This window comes from Schistocerca gregaria, chromosome 6, assembly GCF_023897955.1.
Source record: "Schistocerca gregaria isolate iqSchGreg1 chromosome 6, iqSchGreg1.2, whole genome shotgun sequence".
Lineage (NCBI taxonomy): Eukaryota > Metazoa > Arthropoda > Insecta > Orthoptera > Acrididae > Schistocerca > Schistocerca gregaria.
In genome coordinates this window covers 41,771,181-41,790,568 of record NC_064925.1, presented here as the reverse complement: position 1 = coordinate 41,790,568, position 19,388 = coordinate 41,771,181, and the positions used below count along the sequence as shown (strand labels likewise).

Sequence of the window (19,388 nt, the reverse complement as noted above, 5' to 3'; positions counted from 1 at the left end):
ACGCTGCCAGAACTGGGCAGACTTAAACGCGTTTTCCGTGGAAGTAGGCCGTGAACTCGCGAGGACCGCACACCGACGTGGGTCGCTTAGCTTTCACGGAAGTAACTTTGTAATGTGACGAAACCGTGTGGCAAGTGACGAGATTCATTTTCTACTTTTAAGGCAAGCAATTAACTTTCGGTAATTGTTAGTCAGGGCGATATACCATTTCACTTGGAACTAGCAGTAGAGATCGCCTCTGAAATATTCACAGTGCTGTCTCCGAAAGGGATATTAGTATTATTAATTAGTATTACTGTTAGGGATATTATTATATTTTGTGCGGGTGAAATTTAAAAAAAATGTATCAATCAGTTGGAGCTTTTGAGCTTTTAAAGTCGTAGTTCCTGATCCCGCTGACTAAATATCAAGTATGAACATTTTTCTTCAGTGAGCACAAAGAGTAATGTGGTCTTGCAGGCTGGAAATTATGGCCACTATGTTCTCCATCGCTTTCTGGCTAACCGTAAATATAATTTTCAGGCTCCTCTGTACGGCTAAGGCACATGGAAAGCACGCACAGACAATTTAAGGGTCTTTTCATGACGACATATGGAAGTAAGGACTGTTTGGTAATTTACACGCCCTCGCACAGCCGGGCTGCTAGATTTGTCACCGGTATGTTCGAACAACATGTAAGTGGTACGGAGATTGTTTGGGATCTGAAATAGGAATCCCTGGAGGGAAGGCGGCGTTCTTTTCGGAGAATACTATTGATAAAGTGGACATGGCGTAAAAAAGATCTGACGATGGTCATTACGGGCTGAAACCGGTCATCGTCTAAAGAACTCATATTGTGATCAAAGACTGGAATAAAAAACATCAGAGAAACGGTACAGGAAGTTGACTGCCGAACCATTCTACTGCCGCCAGCATACAACGAAACTGATATAGGCAGCGTATTCAAATACGGAGTTATGTAAACAGGCGGAATATGGCGCTGCGGTCGGCAACGGCTATATAAGACAACAAGTTGTTACGCTGCTACAGTGACAGAATATCCAGATTTAAGAGAGTTGGAGCATGGTGTTATAGGCGGAGCAGAAGCTACGGAACACAATATCTCCGATGTAGCTATGAAGTGGCGATTTTACCGCACGACAGTTTCCCCAGTGTACCATGAATATCAGGAATCCGCTACAACATCAAATCTCCGACGTCGCTGCAGCCGGAAAAAGATCTTGCAAGAACGGGACCAACGACGACTGAAGAGAGTCGTTCTACGTGACAGGAGTGCACACTTCCGCAAATTGCTGCAGATTTCAATGCCAGACGATCAACAAGTGTCAGCGTGCGAACCATTCAACGAAACATTATCGATATGGGTTTTCGGAGCCGAAGGGCCACTCGTGTGCCCTTGATGACGGCACGACACAAAGCTTTATGCCTTGTATGCTCCCGTCAATGCGACATTGGACTGGAAACATGTTGCCTGGTCTGACGAGTCCCGTTTCAAATTGTATCGAGCGGATGGACGTGTACGGGTACGGAGAGAACCTCATGAATCCACGGACCCTGCATGTCAGCAGGGGACTGTTCAAGTCGGTGGAGGCTCTTCAATGGTGTGGGGCGAGTGCTGTTGAAGTGATATGGGCCCCCTAACACGTCTAGACACAACTTTGACAGGTGACAAGTACGTAAGCATCCAGCCCGATCACCTGCATCCATTCACGTCCATTGTGCATTCCGACCATCTTGGGCAATTCCAGCAGGAGAATGCAACATCCCGCAAGTCCAGAATTGCTACAGAGTGGCTCCACGAACACTCTTCTGGGTTTCACCACTTCCAAACTCGGCAGAGACGAACATTATTGAGAATATGTGGGACGCCTTGCAAAGTGCTGTTCAGGAGAGATGTCCCCTCATACTCTTTAGGTTTTGTGGACAGCCCTGCAGGATTCGTGGAGTTAATTCCCTCCTGCAATACTTGAGACATTAGTCGAGTCCACACCATGTCTTGTTCCAGCACTTCTGCGTGCTGGCGGGGTCGCTTACACGATGTTAGGCACGTGTACCAGTTTCTTTGGCTATTAGGTATACATTTCGCGTAAGAACCACCAAGATAAGATAGGAGGAATTAGGACTCATATGGAGACATGTCGACAGTCGTTTTTCCATCGATGTGTTAGCTAGTGGAACAGGGAAGGAAATGACCAGCAGTGGTACACGGTAGACTCCGACAAAGGACTGTAGATGTACCGGGTGATTATCTACATTGTTCCGTGGTTGATTCAGTTTTCAAATTTATATGAGAGGTAAAAATTGACACATATGCTTGGAATGGCATGGGGTTTTATTAGAACCAAAACAAGACGAAGTTCACAAAATGTCCGACAGATGGCGCTGGACAGCAAAACGTCGGTGACTCGGCATGGCAATCGTGTATAAAAGGAGCTGTAGTGAGAGAGAGAATCAGCAGTAAGGCTCACCATTTTGCTTCCCACCTATCCGAGGTCTTCTCCATTCCTGATGATTTTGATTCCTCCCTCTTCCCCACCGTCCTTGACCGCACTGACACCTCTGTCCCCCCGCTCCTCCCTAGCTTCCAGTACTTTGATGTCTGAGGGGGGTAATCGATCCAACACTCCCATCACCACACAAGACATCACACTCGTCCTCCACTCGCAACGCAACACCGCCCCTGGTCATGATGGCGTCATCTATCGTCACCTCAAAGAATTCCCCCCATCCTTCCTGTATGCCCTTGCTCTGATACCACTTCCTATCGTCCAATCTGCCTCACCTCCGTGTTCAGTAAGGTCTTTGAGGCCATTCTCTCTCGCCGTATTCACTGCCACCTTAACCAGCACCGCCTCCTTCCTCTTACCCAATGTGGCTTCCGGCCTTCCTTCTCTGCCGTCGACCAGCTCCTTAACCTTACCAATCTTCTTTTCCTCCAACGTAACTCCCGTCGCTCCGCTATCTTTGTTTCCCTTGATCTCCAGAACGCCTATGACCGTGTCTGGCATACTGGGCTCCTCTTCAAACTCCAGACGTATGCTCTCCCCATCAACTTCGTCCATCTCGTTGCTTCCTTCCTCTCCCATCGTCCCTCCTATGTGACTATCCACAATTCCAACTCCCGTACTTTCTACCCCTCTGCCAGCTTGCCCCAAGGTTCTGTCCTTTCCTCTCTCATCTGTATCTCCTGTACACTGCTGATATGCCCAAACCTCCCCCTCCTGTTCATCTTCTCCAGTTTGCTGATGACACCGCCTTCCTAGCCCTTTATCCTACCCTTCAACAGTCCCAATGTACCCTCCAAACCCACCTTGACCAATTCACCGCTTGGTGCAACCAGTGGTTCCTCTGTGTTAATCCCTCCAAGACCCAGGCGATCATCATAGGCGTAATGCTGCTGAGACAGTTCAGGAAGAAATGGAGACTACAGCGGGTTCGTCTATGCACGGGCAAGTCAGCGCTGGTGCAGTCCCACGTCGCACTGGCATTCCATACACTACTGTTTGGTTGGCACTGAGGCGTACCCTCCGATGCTATTCGTACAAAATCCACCGGCATCATGAACTGTTACCTGGCGATTTAGTGAAGCGGAGGGTTTTTGCGGTGTGGGCGTTTCAAAAGATGGCGGAAGACGACGAGTGGTTGAGTAGCGTGTTGTGGACCGACGAAGCTCATTTCACGCTCCGAGGGTCTGTCAACGCCCACAACTGCAGAATTTGGGCTACCGAAAATCCCAGAACTGTCATGGAAACTCCATTGCACGACGAGAAAGTCACGGTATGGGTTGGATATACCACATCTACCGTTATCGGGCCGTTTTTCTTCTTCGAAGAAATGCGTGATTCTCATTTTGTAACTGCTACCGTGACGGGTGAGAGGTAGGCCGATAAGTTACAGAATCGCATCATCCGCAGCCTGGCTCATAAACACCTGCTGGAACGTACGATGTTTATGCAGGGTGGCGCTCCACCCCATACTGCCAGATGTGTGAAAGATCTCTTGCGCGCGTCGTTTGGTGAGGATCGTGTGCTCAGCCGCCACTTTCGTCAGACTTGGTCTCCCAGTTCCGCAGACCTCATTCCGTGCGATTATTGTCTTTGGCGTTACCTGAAGTCGCAAGTGTATCGTGATCGACGGACATCTCTAGGGATGCTGAAAGACAACATCCGACGCCAATGCCTCACCATAACTCTGGACACGCTTTACAGTGCTGTTCACAACATTATTCCTCGACTACAGCTATTGTTGAGGAATGATGGTGGACATATTATTTCCTGTAAAGAACATCATCTTTGCTTTGTCTTACTTTTGAACTTTTTTATTTGTTTGGTTCTAATAAAACCCCATGTTATTCGAAGCATGTGTGTAAATCACGGAATAATGTAGATAGAGAGGCAGAAATTGAACCAGTTTTCGCTGCCGCCGCTCACCGGTCTTGTCGAGGCAGAAGGGCTGCAGGCGGCCGCCGTTGACGCAGACGGACACGTGCGCCATGCGCGGCGTGGCCAGCTCGCCGTAGTGGCCGGCGTTGGTGTGCAGCGTCTGCACGTGGCCGGCGTCGCCCTGCGCGAGGCGCAGCGCCGCCCTCACCAGCGGACGCGCCGGGTCAAGACCTGCCGCACACGACCAACACATCACACACTGAACTGGCGTCTCCTACTCTACTCTACAGCCCAGCTCGCTAACGCCGCCTGTTCTAACGCACCACTCAGCTTTAGAAAAACTTTTAACTGTGTTAGGAAGTAAGTACGGAAAGCAACCCGCCAAGTTAGCCCAGAGCGCTAATGCGCTCCTTCCTGGACTCGGGCTGGCGCGCCGGCCCGGGATCGAATCCGCCCGGCGGCTTAACGACGGAGGACGGTCTTCTGGCCCGGATGTGGGTTTTTAGGCGGTTTTCCACATCCCACTAGGTGAATACCGGGCTGGTTCCCACGTCCCGCCTCAGTTACACGGCTCGCAGACATCTGAACACATTTGCACTATACCATGGATTACACTAGACGCAGACAGTCTCGCGTCCGTCGGCCGTCGCAATTTAATATATTATTATTATTATCATCGATTCTTGCCGACTTACATGGTGGGCCTTAATAAAAATTATATTTCATTCAATTTTGATTTACGATTAAATCCTTTCGTGAAGTTCTCCTTTTTAACAATATTAACCTTAAATTATGAGCATTTAACGTTCATTAATGTAACAAATGTTTTAAGATTCAGTCAGTCAAAGTTGAACAATGGAATAAACTTTTCATATTAATTTCCTCGGGTAGTCAGTTCACTTTAAAGTAAAAAATCTGTACTTATTAATTACAATTGTGGCCCACACACGCGCGAGAGTATTTTTTCTTACCTACGGTAACCATTGCATTGTAGTCGGAGTCCTGGCTCTGGCTCTCGTCTATGGTACTGAAATTAAGAATCTTAAAGCTACGTATTTCTGCAACTTCGTGCCGCTGTGGAGAAAAATAAATATTATGTTAATAGCGGGCGAGTTTTTCGCTTCCGTTAATTTTTTTACAAGTTAATATCGCCACGTAATGGCGTCGTTGACTGAATTAACCTGCATTCGAGTAATTTACAGTTCAACAATCGCAGCAGCCGATGCAAAGGAAGGCGGACGTGAAATCGGGATCACCTCTTACAAATTAAAAGTGAAAAATGATATTAAATCAATATATTATCTCCTTAATCCATGCAATTATGCTTACATTTGCCAGCACACGCAAGATGTTTGTCTACACACAACCGAGGCAAGAGAAGAAGTGAAGACGACTAAAAAATTAACAAAGGAGCGTATCTTGTCTTTTTAGATCATTTTGTTATATTCCTTTGCCCTCGAAACTTACCCAGAGAAATGATAAAAATAGATATTACTCAATTTTTAAAAGTCTTTTCTTTATAAATACCGTTTTCTAAGTCTTTTCGTAATATAGCACTGGGGACGCTGTATTGGGGTACACTAACTCCGTTTCGGGGGCACAGGGTGGTGCCAGGAAGGGCATCCGGCCGCCTCTTAAATTAACGTTGCCAAATCCAGTTCACCGTGCCGACCCTGCGTCATTGAGGGAAAAAGGCACAAGCAAAAGAAAGAAAGAAAGTACGGGAAGTGCCCCGAATTAAGTAAAAATACCCTCTTATACACTGAAAAGCCAAAACATTATGACCACCTACTTGGTAGATTCTTTGTACGTCCTTGGAAGCAAATACATGACTGTCGAATCCCTGATAAAGCAGAATCACTTTGTTGTTAGCTTTGTCGAGGAATGTGGCATTAGATGTCTACGCACAGGTCATGTACACTGAAGAGTCAAAGAAACTGGAACACCTGCCTAATATCGCGTAGGTCCCCACAAGCACGCAGAAGTGCCGCAACACGACGTGGCGTGGACTCGACGAATGTCTGAAGTAGTGCTGCAGGGCTGTCCATAAATCCGTAAGAGTACGAGGGGATGGAGGTCTCTTCTGAACAGCGCGTTCCAAGGCATCCCAGATACGCACAACAATGTCCGTCTCTGGGAAGTTTCGTGGCCAGCGGAATTGTTTAAAATCAGAACAATCTTCCTGGAGCCACTCTGTAGCAATTCTGGACATGTGGGGTGTCGCATTGTTCTTCTGGAATTGCCGAAGTTCACCGGAATGCACAATAGACGCGAAGTTGATCAGACAGGATTCTTACATACAAGTCACCTGTCAGAGTCGTATCTCGACATATAAAGGGTGTCGTATCACTCCAGCTGCGCCACACCATTGCAGAGACTTCACCAGCCTGAACTGTGCCCTTCTGACAAGCAGGGCTCATGGATTCATGAGTTTGTCTCCATACCCGTACGGTACATTTGAAGCGAGACTTGCCCGACCATGCAACAGTTTCCAGTCATCGACAATCCAATGTCGGTGCTGATAGGCTCAGGCGAGGCGTAAAACTGTGTGTCGTGTAGTCATCAAGGGTACACGAGTAGCCCTTCGGCTGCGATGGCCCAAATCGGTGTTGTTTCGTTGAATGGTTCGCTAGCTGACACTTCTTGATGACCCAGCATTCAAATTTTCAGCAATTAGCGGAACGATTGCACTTCCATCACGTTGAGCGATTCTCTTCAGTCGTCCCACTCTTGCAGGATGTTTTCCCAGCCGCAGCGATATCGGAGATTTGATGTTTTACCACATTTCTGATATTCACGGTACACCCGTGCAATGGTCGCACGGGAAAATCCCCACATCGTCGCTACCTGGGAGATGTTGTCTCTCACCTCTCCTTCGCCGACTATAAAACAATGTTCAAAGTCACATAAATATTGATAATCTGCCATTATAGCAACAGTAACCGATCTAATAACTGTCCCAGGCACGTGTTTATATCTCACAGTATTTGAATACGTATCACTATACCAGTTTCTTTGGCGCTTCAATGTAATTGTGAACAACGGGCCGCTGATTTACGTACGTGGTGCGCTCCATAGGATTTACATCGGCCGAATTTGGTAGCCGAGACTGCTGAAAGAAGACATCGGCATCGGGGAAGACATCAAGCATGACAGTAATCGAAGACACGCTGATAGCTGCGAACCAGCTGCATTCTATCACAGGTCCCATGTTAGCACAGAAGAATGTCTCCCACCAGAATGCATCATTGCCGCTGTACACATTCCGAGCCGCCGTTCACCTCGATGACGACCTTTGTGGAGACGGCCGTCGACCTAGTGTACTAAAAATGTTATTCACCCAAAGGGCCTACATGTTTCCATTGATCGACGGTCGAACCCCGATGTCTCGAAATTTGGTAGAAAATCCAAAGAAATTCTGGTCGTATGTAAAGTACACAAGCGGCAAGACGCAGTCAATACCTTCGCTGCGCAGTGCCGATGTCACTGTTACCGACGACTGTGCCGCTAAAGCGGAGTTATTGAACGCAGTTTTCCGAAATTCCTTCACCAGGGAAGACGAATGGAATATTCCAGAATTTGAAACACGAACAGCTGCTAGCATGAGTTTCTTAGGAGTAGATACCTTAGGGGTAGCGAAGCAACTCAAAGCACTTCATACGGGCAAGTCTTCAGGTACAGATTGTATACCGCTTAGGTTCCTTTCAGATTACGCTGGTACAATAGCTCCCTACTTAGCAGTCATATACAACCGCTCGCTCACCGATAGATCTGTACCTACAGATTGGAAAATTGCGCAGGTCGCACCAGTGTTTAGTTCGATGGATTACTCCCACTACCCTTCTTAAAGACCTATATCATTGACATCAGTTTGCAGTAGGATTTTGGAGCATATACTGTATTCAAACATAATGTATCAATAGATCGTTCCCTTCGAGGTGATTCATAATCACCATGGTTTCAGAAAACATCGTTCTTGTGCAACGCAGCCAGCTCTTTTTCGCATGAAGTAATGGCCGCTATCGACAAGAGATCTCAGGTTGATTCCGTATTTCTGGATTTCCGGAAAGCTTTTGACACCGTCCCTCACAAGCGACTTCTAATCAAGCTGCGGCCCTATGGGGTATCGTCTCAGTTGTGCGACTGGATTCGTGATTTCCTGTCAGGAAGGTCGCAGTTCGTAGTAATAGACAGCAACTCATCGAGTAAAACTGAAGTGATATCAGGTGTTCCCCAGGGAAGCGCGCTGGGACCTCTGCTGTTCCTGACCTATATAAATGACCTGGGTGACAATCTGAGCAGTTCTCTTAGGTTGTTCGCAGATGATGCTGTAATTTACCGTCTAGTAAGGTCATCCGAAGACCAGTATCAGTTGCAAAGCGATTTAGAAAAGATTGCTATATGCTGTGGCAGGTGACAGTTGACGCGAAATAACGAAGTGTGTGAGGTGATCCACATGAGTTCCAAAAGAAATCCTTTGGAATTCGATTACTCGATAAATAGTACAATTCTCAAGGCTGTCAATTCAACTAAGTACCTGTGTGTTAAAATCACGAACAACTTCACTTGGAAAGACCAAATAGATAATATTGTGGGGAAGGCGAGTAATAGGTTGCGTTTCATTGGCAGGGCACTTAGAAGATGCATCAAGTCCACTAAAGAGACAGCTCACACTACACTCGTTCGTCCTCTGTTAGAATATTGCTGCGCGGTGTGGGACCCTTACCAGGTGGGATTGACAGAGGACATCGAAAGGGTGCAAAAAAGGGCAGCTCGTTTTGTATTATCACGTAATAGGGGAGAGAGAGTGGCAGATATCATACGCGAGTTGGGCTGGAAGTCATTACAGCAAAGACGTTTTTCGTCGCGGCGAGATCTATTTACGAAATTTCAGTCACCAACTTTCTCTTCCGATTGCGAAAATATTTTGTTAAGCCCAACCTACATAGGTAGGAATGATCATCAAAATAAAATAAGAGAAATCAGAGCTCGAACAGAAAGGTTTAGGTGTTGGTTTTTCCCGCGTGCTCTTCCGGAGTTGAATGATAGATAGTAGGATTGTGGTTCGATGAACCCTCTGCCAAGCACTTAAACGTGAGTTACAGAGTCGTCATGTAGATGTAGATGTAGATTGTCTCGTGCCCACTGCAATCGTAACTGACAACGTCATTTTGTCTCCATGTGGACACGTACAGGTGGTCTGATGCGGAGCTCCGTGTTCTACAATTTACGGTGAAGGGTGTGCTCCGAAACACTTGTGCGTGCACCAGCACATCGGTCCTTCGGTAGAGTTCCCACAGATCACCATAAATCCTATTTTACAGAGCAGAAAAGCCTCAGAACCCAACGCTTTGTTGCCTCCAACATACACTATGTGATCAAAAGAATACGGACACCTGTCTGAAAATGACTTACAAGTTCGTGGCGCCCTCCATCGGTAATGCTGGAATTCAATACGGTGTTGACCCACCCTTATTCTTGATGACAGCTTCCACTCTCGCAGGCACACTTTCAATCATGTGCTAGAAGGTTTCTTGGGGAATGGCAGTCCATTCTTCACGCAGTGCTGCACTCAGGAGAGTTATCGATGTCGTTCGGTGAGGCCGGGCACGAAGTCGGCGTTCCAAAACATCCCAAAGGTGTTCTGTAGGATTCAGGTCAGGACTTTGTGCAGGCCAGTCAGTTACAGGGATGTTATTGTCGTGTAACCACTCCGTCACACGCCGTGTGTTATCAACAGGTGCTCGATCGTGTTGAAGGATGCAATAGTCATCACCGAATAGCTCCTCAACCGTGGGTAGCTAGAAGGTGCTTAAAACATCAATGTAGGCCTAGGCTCTGATAGTGCCACACAAAACAACAAGGGTTGCAAGCCCCCTCCATGAGAAACATAACCACACCATAACACCACCACCTCCGAATTTTACTGTTGGCACTACACGCGCTGGCAAATGACGTGGGCGTTCACCACCCCGTGCCATCGGATCGCCACATTGTGTACCGTGATTCGTCACTCCACACAATGTTTCTGCATTGTTCAAACGGTCCTTACACCAAGCGAGGCGTCATTTGGCATTTACCGGCGTGATGTGTGGCTTACGAGCAGCCGCTCGACCATGAAATCCAATTTTTCTCATCTCCTGCCTAACAGTCATAATACTTGCAGTGGATCCTGATGCAGTTTGGAATTCCTGTGTTATGGTCTGGATAGATGTCTGCGTATTACACATTACGACCCTCTTCAACTGTCAGCGGTCTCTCTCAGTCAACATATGAGGTCGCCCTGTACGCTTTTGTGCTGTACGTGTCCCATCACGTTTCCACTTCACTATCATAAAAGAAACGGTGGATCTAGGGATGTTTAGGAGTGTGGAAATCTCTCGTACAGACGTATGACACGCACTTCGAACGTCTTCAGGTGATTGGATGTCACTTGTGAGTTCCGCGGAGGACCCCATTCTGCTCTCTCACTATGTCCAATAACTACTGTGGTCGCTGACATGGAGTACCTGGCAGTAGGTGGCAGCACAATGCACTTAATATATAAAAAAGTATATTGTTTGTGTTGTCCGTATACTTTTTATCACATAGTGTACATAGCGCGTAGGAAAACAAAGGTAAGTTAGGGATCATGCGGAGGCATATAAATAGTCTTTTTTCCCTCATTCGGTTTGCCAATGGAACAAAAAGGAAATTAGTAGCAGTGGTATGGGATATCCTCCGCCACGCGCTGTAAGGTGGATTGCGGACCATCAGTGTAGATGTTCTGCGAAGGGTCGTGGACGTCCAACCATTTAGCGCCTAGTGGTAGTTTCACTGCCCTCCTACCTCCTTCCGTTGGCGCAGACACGTACACAGGATAAGCCTAGCGAAGATATGGGCTACAAATGAGAAAATCCGGTGAGATAAGTGACTTCGACAATCGGCAAATTATTATTGCCGAGAATCCGTGACCGATTATCTCTAAAACTGCGAAGTTGGTCGAATGCTCACGTAGTACTGTCGGCAGCGTCTCTCACATATTTTTGTTTCCGCGTCACGCTCCCGCATCGGCACCAGGCGACATCCAGCGTCGGTATGGGAAACGGTCATGACGTTTTGGCTGGTCAGTTTATACACAGTTTGGACCCACTGTAAAGCACACTGAGGGTTTAATGCTTCCTGGGTTCCTTGTACCATGTCCTAGTTCATGAACCACGGGTAACGTATGAGTGGCCAAATAAGTGGTCCTGACAGTCGGGATACCAGTTACTTTGGAAGAAGGCTGGGCATCTCGGACATATTCCGAGTCTTGGCCACCTTTGCGCTCAGACGGCAAAGACTAGCAAATCCACCGGTTAGTCCCTCAACCGTTATGGGTAATACCCAATGGGACTCAGGGCAAGTAAGGCTAGCAACCCGCTCCCCTGGTACTTTAAATATGATGCTGGCAACAATCAGAGCAAAATGCCTCGGACCTTCGGAGGTGACGAAGTCCCACCTCTAATTGACAAACCAGGGACTCCTAAGATACGACTCGGCAAACGAATGGTAACGAGATGGGGCGCTATTAATATCAATGGGGGCTACTCTGGGAAGAATGTAGAGCTGGCAGAGCCTGCAAGTAACGTTTTAGCTGTTAGTGACATTCGGGCAAGGGGTGAGAAAGAAGAGGAAGTGGGAGAATATAAAGTCTACCTGTCAGGAATCAAAGCAGGAATAGCACAATGGGGTGTAGGGCTTTTCATCAGGAAAGAAATGGAACCCAGCGTAGTTGCAATAACGTATGTAAACGAACGACTGATGTGGATAGATTTGACAGTGTCTAGCAAGAAAGTTAGGATTGTGTCAGTATATTCGCACTGTGAAGGGACAGATGAAGATAAGATGGATAGTTTTTATGAGGCACTCAGTGATGTAGTTGTTAGAGTAAAGGACAAGGACAGTGTTCTGCTCATGGGTGATTTTAATGCCAGGAATGGAAATCGAACAGAAGGGTATGAAAAGGTTATGGGTAAATTTGGAGAGGATATGGAGGCCAACAAGAACGGGAAACAACTCTTGGATTTCTGTACCAGTATGGGATTAGTAATCACAAACTCCTTTTTTTAAACATATCTGGTTCCCCTGCCTTCCCAAGTATACCGGTGAATGTTCTTATGTCATTACTATATAATAACAGATCAGGAATCCAGGAAGGCTGTGAGTGACACACGTGTGTTCAGGGGATTCTCTGATGACACTGATCACTATTTAATCTGCAGTGAAATTGGTATTGTGAAGCCGAAAGTGCAGAAGGCCAGGTCCATGTGTAGGAGTATAAGAGTGGAGAAACTTCAGGATAAGGAAATGAGACACAAGTACATAACAGTGATCTCAGAAAGGTACCAGTTAGTTGAATGTAGTCAATTGAAGTCACTGGAAAAGGAATGGTCAAGGTAGAGGGACACAGTACTAGAAGTGGCCAAAGAATGTCTTGGAACAGTAGTGTGCAAAGGTAGGATGAAGCAAACAGCTTGGTGGAATGACACAGTCAAGGCAGCTTGTAAAAGGAAAAATGTGAACGGAATACTGGGACAACTAGAATGTGAAGAACTGCGCACACTGGGCGACAAAAAAGCTTTCAAAGTAGGCATTCCATTTGAAAAGCTACAAATCACACAAGAACCAGAATTCTGGCCAGAAAACATACAAGTACGTCGATTTCCTTTCCTAAGACGATCAATGGAAGATGTAGCAGAGCTCAACTAAACTAAGAAGAAAACCAGAAGAGCAAGAAATAAAAGCAGTCTTGTGGAATACAGAGGGAGTAAAAAGTGCTCTTAACCTAACACCAACAGACATTCTGCAAAACTCAGATCTTGCAATTCTAACAGAAACCTTCCTGATATACGGCTGGCAACATAAAGATTTCTATAATTGTCACCTAATGGCAAAGAAGGGAGAAAGAGGACGACCCATGGGAGGAATATCTATCCTACTTAAACCCTGGATGACGCCCACCAAAAGGATCATAAAACAAGAAAATAGTATGCTAATAGAAGCGGCAAACATAAATATAATTGCAGCCTATTTTAAATCGCACACAAATGCTGTAGAAATAATTTACGAAATAGTCACACTCATCAAACAATGCGAGAGCAAACCCACCATTATTGCAGGCGATCTCAACTGCAGAATAGACACAGAAAACTATAAAACAAAACTAGTCGTTGAAACCGTAGAAGAAGGTGGTTTCACCCTACTTAACGATAGACAGATACCTACATACATATGCCACAATGGGAAGAGCACCATTGATATCGCATTAACAAGAGGAGACATGGAAAGAAGTATTCAACTAATATGGCATGACTCCATTACTCCTATACGAAAGCACATTCCAATGAAGATAAAAATAAATATAGCCACGTCACCGCCTGCAAAAAAGACACACCAAATCACACAAAGACAAACTGATATAGAAAAATTAACAAACCAGCAAGAACAATTAACACAAATAGAAACTTTCATAGAGGAAGGACACCTTGAAAAAGCAACAGACCAAATAGAAGACCTCCTAAAATATTCAGTGATACAAACAATCCCCAAAACAAGGACGGCCAAAAGATGGTTCGATGCTGAATGCTACAGCAAAAGGTACACTGTTCTAAGAACCCTCCAGAGACTAAGAAACCAGCATGACGAGGAAACATACAAACTGTACGCAGAAGAGAGAAGAATCTACAAAAAACTAATGGAAGAGAAGAAAAAACAATACATAGAAAGAGAGGCAAAAAGAGAAGCGGATGAAGCAGAGAAAGACCCATTCATAACAGCAAGACCAAGAAAAATCGTTCATATACCAAATATAGACCTGAAGGAATGGGAAGACCACTTCAGTAAGATACTGAACAAACGAGGACACAAAACACCCCCAAAGAAAGAGAAACAACATCAAACTAAGGAAAAAGTCAATACATGGGAACCCCTAAATGAAGATGACGTGAAAGAAGTAATAAAAGCACTGAAAAACAAGAAAGTAGCAGGACCTGATAATATATATAATGAACATATAAAAGCTGCAAAAGAGGCCCTCCAACACATATGGACCAAACTGTTTAACAAATGCCTGGAACTTGGAAGAATTCCGACACAATGAAGACACTCGACAATAAAAGTTCTCTACAAAGGTAGAGGAGACCCAATGGACCCAAACAAGTACAGAGGCATAGCCCTGGAAAATACACAATTCAAGATAATAACACAAAAATCTAAGCCTTTGTGGACAGTCATCTCCCAGAACGAGAAATGAGTTTCAGACATGGAAGATCAACACTTACGGCAGTCAGGCTTCTTCTAAACAACATCGATGATGCGCTACAAAATAAACAAATGTTCTACACAGTGTTCATAGACTTTGCCAAAGCCTTTGACCTTTTGGAAAGAGAGCTCATAGTCCGAAAACTGGAAAACATAATGGGAGACGATAGCGTATGGGCAAGAATAATCAAGTCAATCCTCGAATACAACTTAATTACAATATCAGACAACCTCTCTTTTTCGAACCCCATTCTGCAGTCGAACGGAGTCTTACAGGGTGACCCAATGAGCCCTTTGCTGTACATTCTTGCCGCTAAAGAAGTACTCCGAAATGGAGAAAATGAAGAAGATGTGTATGTATATGCATACGCTGACGACATAGCCGTAGGTTCAACAGATATACAGAAGCTGCAGAGAATCATTGAGAAAATAGACAGTTGGTGCAGTGAACACAAACTACACATAAACATAACAAAGACAGAAATGGTAATTTTCAGAAAAGGTGACAAAACGCCCAAGAATGCGGAAATCAGTATCAGAGGACAAAAAATAAAAATCTCATCAGACTTTAAATACCTAGGAGTGACATTGCAACCAACAGCCAAATGCTTCACAAAACATACAACAGAACGTGCAGCCCAAGCAATAATAGCAATACAGGACATCAAAAACATCCGCCTACTCAGTCTAGAAACAGCCATGAAATTATTCAACACAAAAATCTTGCCAATCCTGGCCTATGGGATGGAGGTTAATGGGACCACCTGACAGAAAAAAATCTAGAAACACTAGAAAAGGTAAAATCGACCTATCTAAAAAGAGCACTAAGTCTCTCAAAGACAACAAGATCCAGACTAGTGTACCTGCTAGCGAGAGAGACATTCCTAACTGAAGGCATCAGACTTCGATGTATGATGCCACACACCAGGGCTTCAAGAAAGCAACTGACTATCATGGAGGATAAACGAGAAAAAATATGGCCGGAGTTTTATGGCACCGAAACAATGACAAACCGCTCATGGACAGCACCAAACTTCGAACAGCGACATGTTGTAACTAGACTTTCTATTCACGGCTTTCATCATCTAATCTGCAAAAACAAAACTTATCATGACCCAACCGCAACAGGTGTATGTGAACTGTGTAACGAAGCCTGGGAACGATATCACATAGAACTGTGCAGTAAAAGAGTGAAATCGATAAATGAATATGCAAAAATGTAAAATGTAAATGTAAAATGTTAAGCAAAGTAACTGTATATGGCTATTTGGCTGGAATTTTATTAAATAAAAGGAAAAAGAAGGCATATAAAAAATGGCTACATCGTAGAAATCAGGTAGACAGAGAAAGTTATGTTGAAGAAAGAAACAAAGCGAAACAGATAATTACAGCATCCAAGAAGAAAACTTGGGAAGACTTTGGAAACAGGTTGGAAACTTTGGGTCAAGCTGCAGGAAAACCATTCTAAAGTGCAATTACTAGTCTTCGAAAGGGAGGTAAGAAGGAAATGACAAGTATTTTGGACAGGTCAGGAAAACTGCTGGTGAATCTTGTTGATGCCGTGGGCAGATGGAGGGAATATTTTGAAGAATTGCTCAATGTAGGTGAAGATACGATCAGTATTGTTTCAGATTTCGATGCACAATGGGATAGGAATGATGATGGAAATAGGATCACATTTGAGGAAGTGGAGAAAATGATCAATAGATAGCAAAGCAATAAAGCGGGTGGGGTGGATGAAATTAAGTCGGAATTCATCAAATACAGTGGAACGTCAGGTCTTAAATGGCTACACAGAATAATTGAAATGGGTTGGGAGTCGGGACAGGTTCCATCAGACTGGACGAAAGCAGTAATCACATCTATCTTTAAGCATGGAAACACCTCTGCAGTTGTTACAATCTTTTCTATCTCTTTAATCAGCATTGTGGGTAAAATCTTCTCAGGTGTTGTTGAAACGAAAGTGCGAGTATTAGTTGAGGACAAATTGGATGAAAATCAGTGTGGGTTTAGGCCTCTTAGAGGTTGTCAGGAGCAGATCTTTACCTTACGGCAAATAATGGAGAAGTGTTACAAGTGGAATAGGGAATTGTATCTATGTTTTATAGATCTAGAAAAGGCATATGGTCGGGTTCCTAGGAGGAAGTTATCTGTTCTATGTGATTATGGAATAGGAGGCAAACTTTTGCAAGTTCAGAGTAGTTTCAGGGGTAAGACAAGGCTGCAACCTGTCTCCACTGTTGTTCATATTATTTATGGATCATATGTTGAAAACAATAGACTTACTTGTGATGGTAGACTGCTTATTTTGTGTTCACCTATCGTAATCTCACCCAGCCAGTCATACGCATATGCGAGATTCTATTGAAAGTTTGCAATGTAATACTTCAGAGCTAGATCAGAAATGTAAGGACTATGGTATGAAGATTAGCATCTCCAAAACAAAAGTAATGTCAGTGGGAAAGAGATATAAACGGATTGAGTGCCAAATAGGAGGAATAAAGTTAGAACAGGTGGACAGTTTCAAGTACTTAGGATGCATACTCTTACAGGATGGCAACATAGTGAAAGAACTGGAAGCGAGGTGTAGCAAAGCTAATGCAGTGAGCGCTCAGCTACGATCTACTCTCTTCTGCAAGAAGGAAGTCAGTACCAAGACTAGGTTATCTGTGCACAGTTCAATCTTTCGACCAACTTTGTTGTATGGGAGCGGAAGCTGGGTGGATTCAGGTTACCTTATCAATAAGGTTGAGGTCACGGATATGAAAGTAGCTGGGATGATTGCAGGTACTAGTAGATGGGAACAATGGCAGGAGGGTGTCCACAATGAGGAAATCAAAGAATGAAATAAATAGTTCAAATGGCTTTGAGCACTATGGGAGTCAACATCTTAGGTAATAAGTCCCCTAGAACTTAGAACTACTTAAACCTTCCTAACCTAAGGACATCACAAACATCCATGCCCGAGGCAGTATTCGAATCTGCGACCGTAGCAGTCCTGCGGTTCCGGACTGCAGCGCCAGAACCGCACGGCCACTGTAGCCGGCTCAAAGAATGAACTCTATAGATGTAGCAGTCAGGGCGAACAGGCTTAGATGGTGGGGTCATGTTACACGCATGGGAGAAGCAAGATTACCCACGAGACTCATGAGTTCAGCAGTAGAGGGTAGGAGGAGTCGGGGTAAACCAAGGAGAAGGTACCTGGATTAGATTAAGAATGATTTTGAAGTAATAGGCTTAACATCAGAAGAGGCACCAATGTTAGCACTGAATAGGGGATCATGGAGGAATTTTATAAGGGGGACTCTGTTCCAGACTGAACGCTGAAAGGCATAATCAGTCTTAAATGATGATGATGATGATGATTACATTTTGTAGCTCTCAGATGGCAGCGTTACGTTTGACATGATTTGTGTGGGGAAAAATACGTTTAAATAGCGGTCAATTTTAGTCTGCCACTGCAGTCAGACACCCACGCACAGGGATGGCAAGTGTAAAGTATTCGCCCGTGTAGGGGAAGTATGATTCGCAAGAGATGCAAATTGTTACCCTCAAATACTACACAATTTTTTTTCCTAAGAAATGTTATCTTCAGGAACACACTGACAGTATCAACAGACGCAGTGGATTTCAGTAAGTCGGCGCTCGCCATCCCTAACGTAAGTGGAGGCACCGTGCTGTTTCTTCTCCGCTGGCCGCAGGCTCTGAAGTGAATGAAGTAAACAGTGTCTGACGAAGTGGCGAACGGGAAAGAATTCAGTGTTATTAAACTTGAAATTACGGAGCATTTGGATGCCATTGGATATTTATTTCTGTTTATAGAAGTCAAGAAATCAAGAAAAAGGTTCTGATAGTCATTCTATCGTTAATATGCACAAGATTCCCGGTCATTAATCATTAGTTCCCCATATCCACAAATCAACATGAGATCGTACACGTATGTTTTTTCCGATGCAAATTTGACAATTAATTCAGTTTTCACACCGAGTTGCATTTCACACGCTAGTTCCCATATCGCCACCTCGAAAGCCAATCTTCGCACAAGTATGTCATCCGAGGAAATTTTCAACAAACTATTGCGTCTTTATATGAGATCAGATTTTATACACGGCTCCATGAATCGCTTCCTCAGCAACCTGTCAAAGCCTACTAGTGAGCCACCTCAGCAGTTTGGCGGCTGCCCTCTTGGAGCCCGCTGGTGATAGTGTTTATCGATGGAAAAGATGGAACAGACAGCAACTAAAATTTGTTGTTTGCATTCCCTTATGAACCTATGATTAGCAAGTTCTCAGTTCAAGGAACGTAATCAGCACGGTTGGAACTGTATCTTAATACTTAAACAGTAAATAGAAATTATAATTGATTCCCTTCTTGACGACCTGCGTGGTAGGCGAATCCCCATTGCCACTCTGCTCCAGCAAGATAACGCTCTTGTTCCTCCGGTTGTTCTGACGCTGTGTGACCATCTGGCGCGTCCTTCGATACCTTGTGGTCCTACCTACTTGGTAGCCTCCCGTAGCAGAATCTTCCTCTACTGAGCGTTAAAATATAGCAACTAAAGTGTAATAAACATGGATAGGTATGCGGTTTAAACGCCACACCATGAATCAATGTAGTAACGCGATCTGACTGCAAAAGGTGTAGAATATTAGCTAGGCAGGGAACACTTTAGTAGGGGGAATGATTTGCAAGGGGTGTTGAATTTACATGAATATGAGTAGCCAT

The 19,388-nt window shown here is 44.8% G+C and overlaps 1 protein-coding gene across 1 annotated transcript in view; it reads right to left on the bottom strand.

The window, feature by feature from the left end:
* LOC126278710 (phospholipase A1 member A-like) overlaps positions 1-19,388 on the bottom strand; it is a 176,937-nt gene that overhangs the window by 37,527 nt on the left and 120,022 nt on the right. Inside the window, exon 5 of the mRNA XM_049978984.1 lies at positions 4,431-4,613. Coding sequence (XP_049834941.1) covers positions 4,431-4,613 — 183 coding nt within the window. The remainder of the gene's footprint in view (positions 1-4,430; positions 4,614-19,388) is intronic.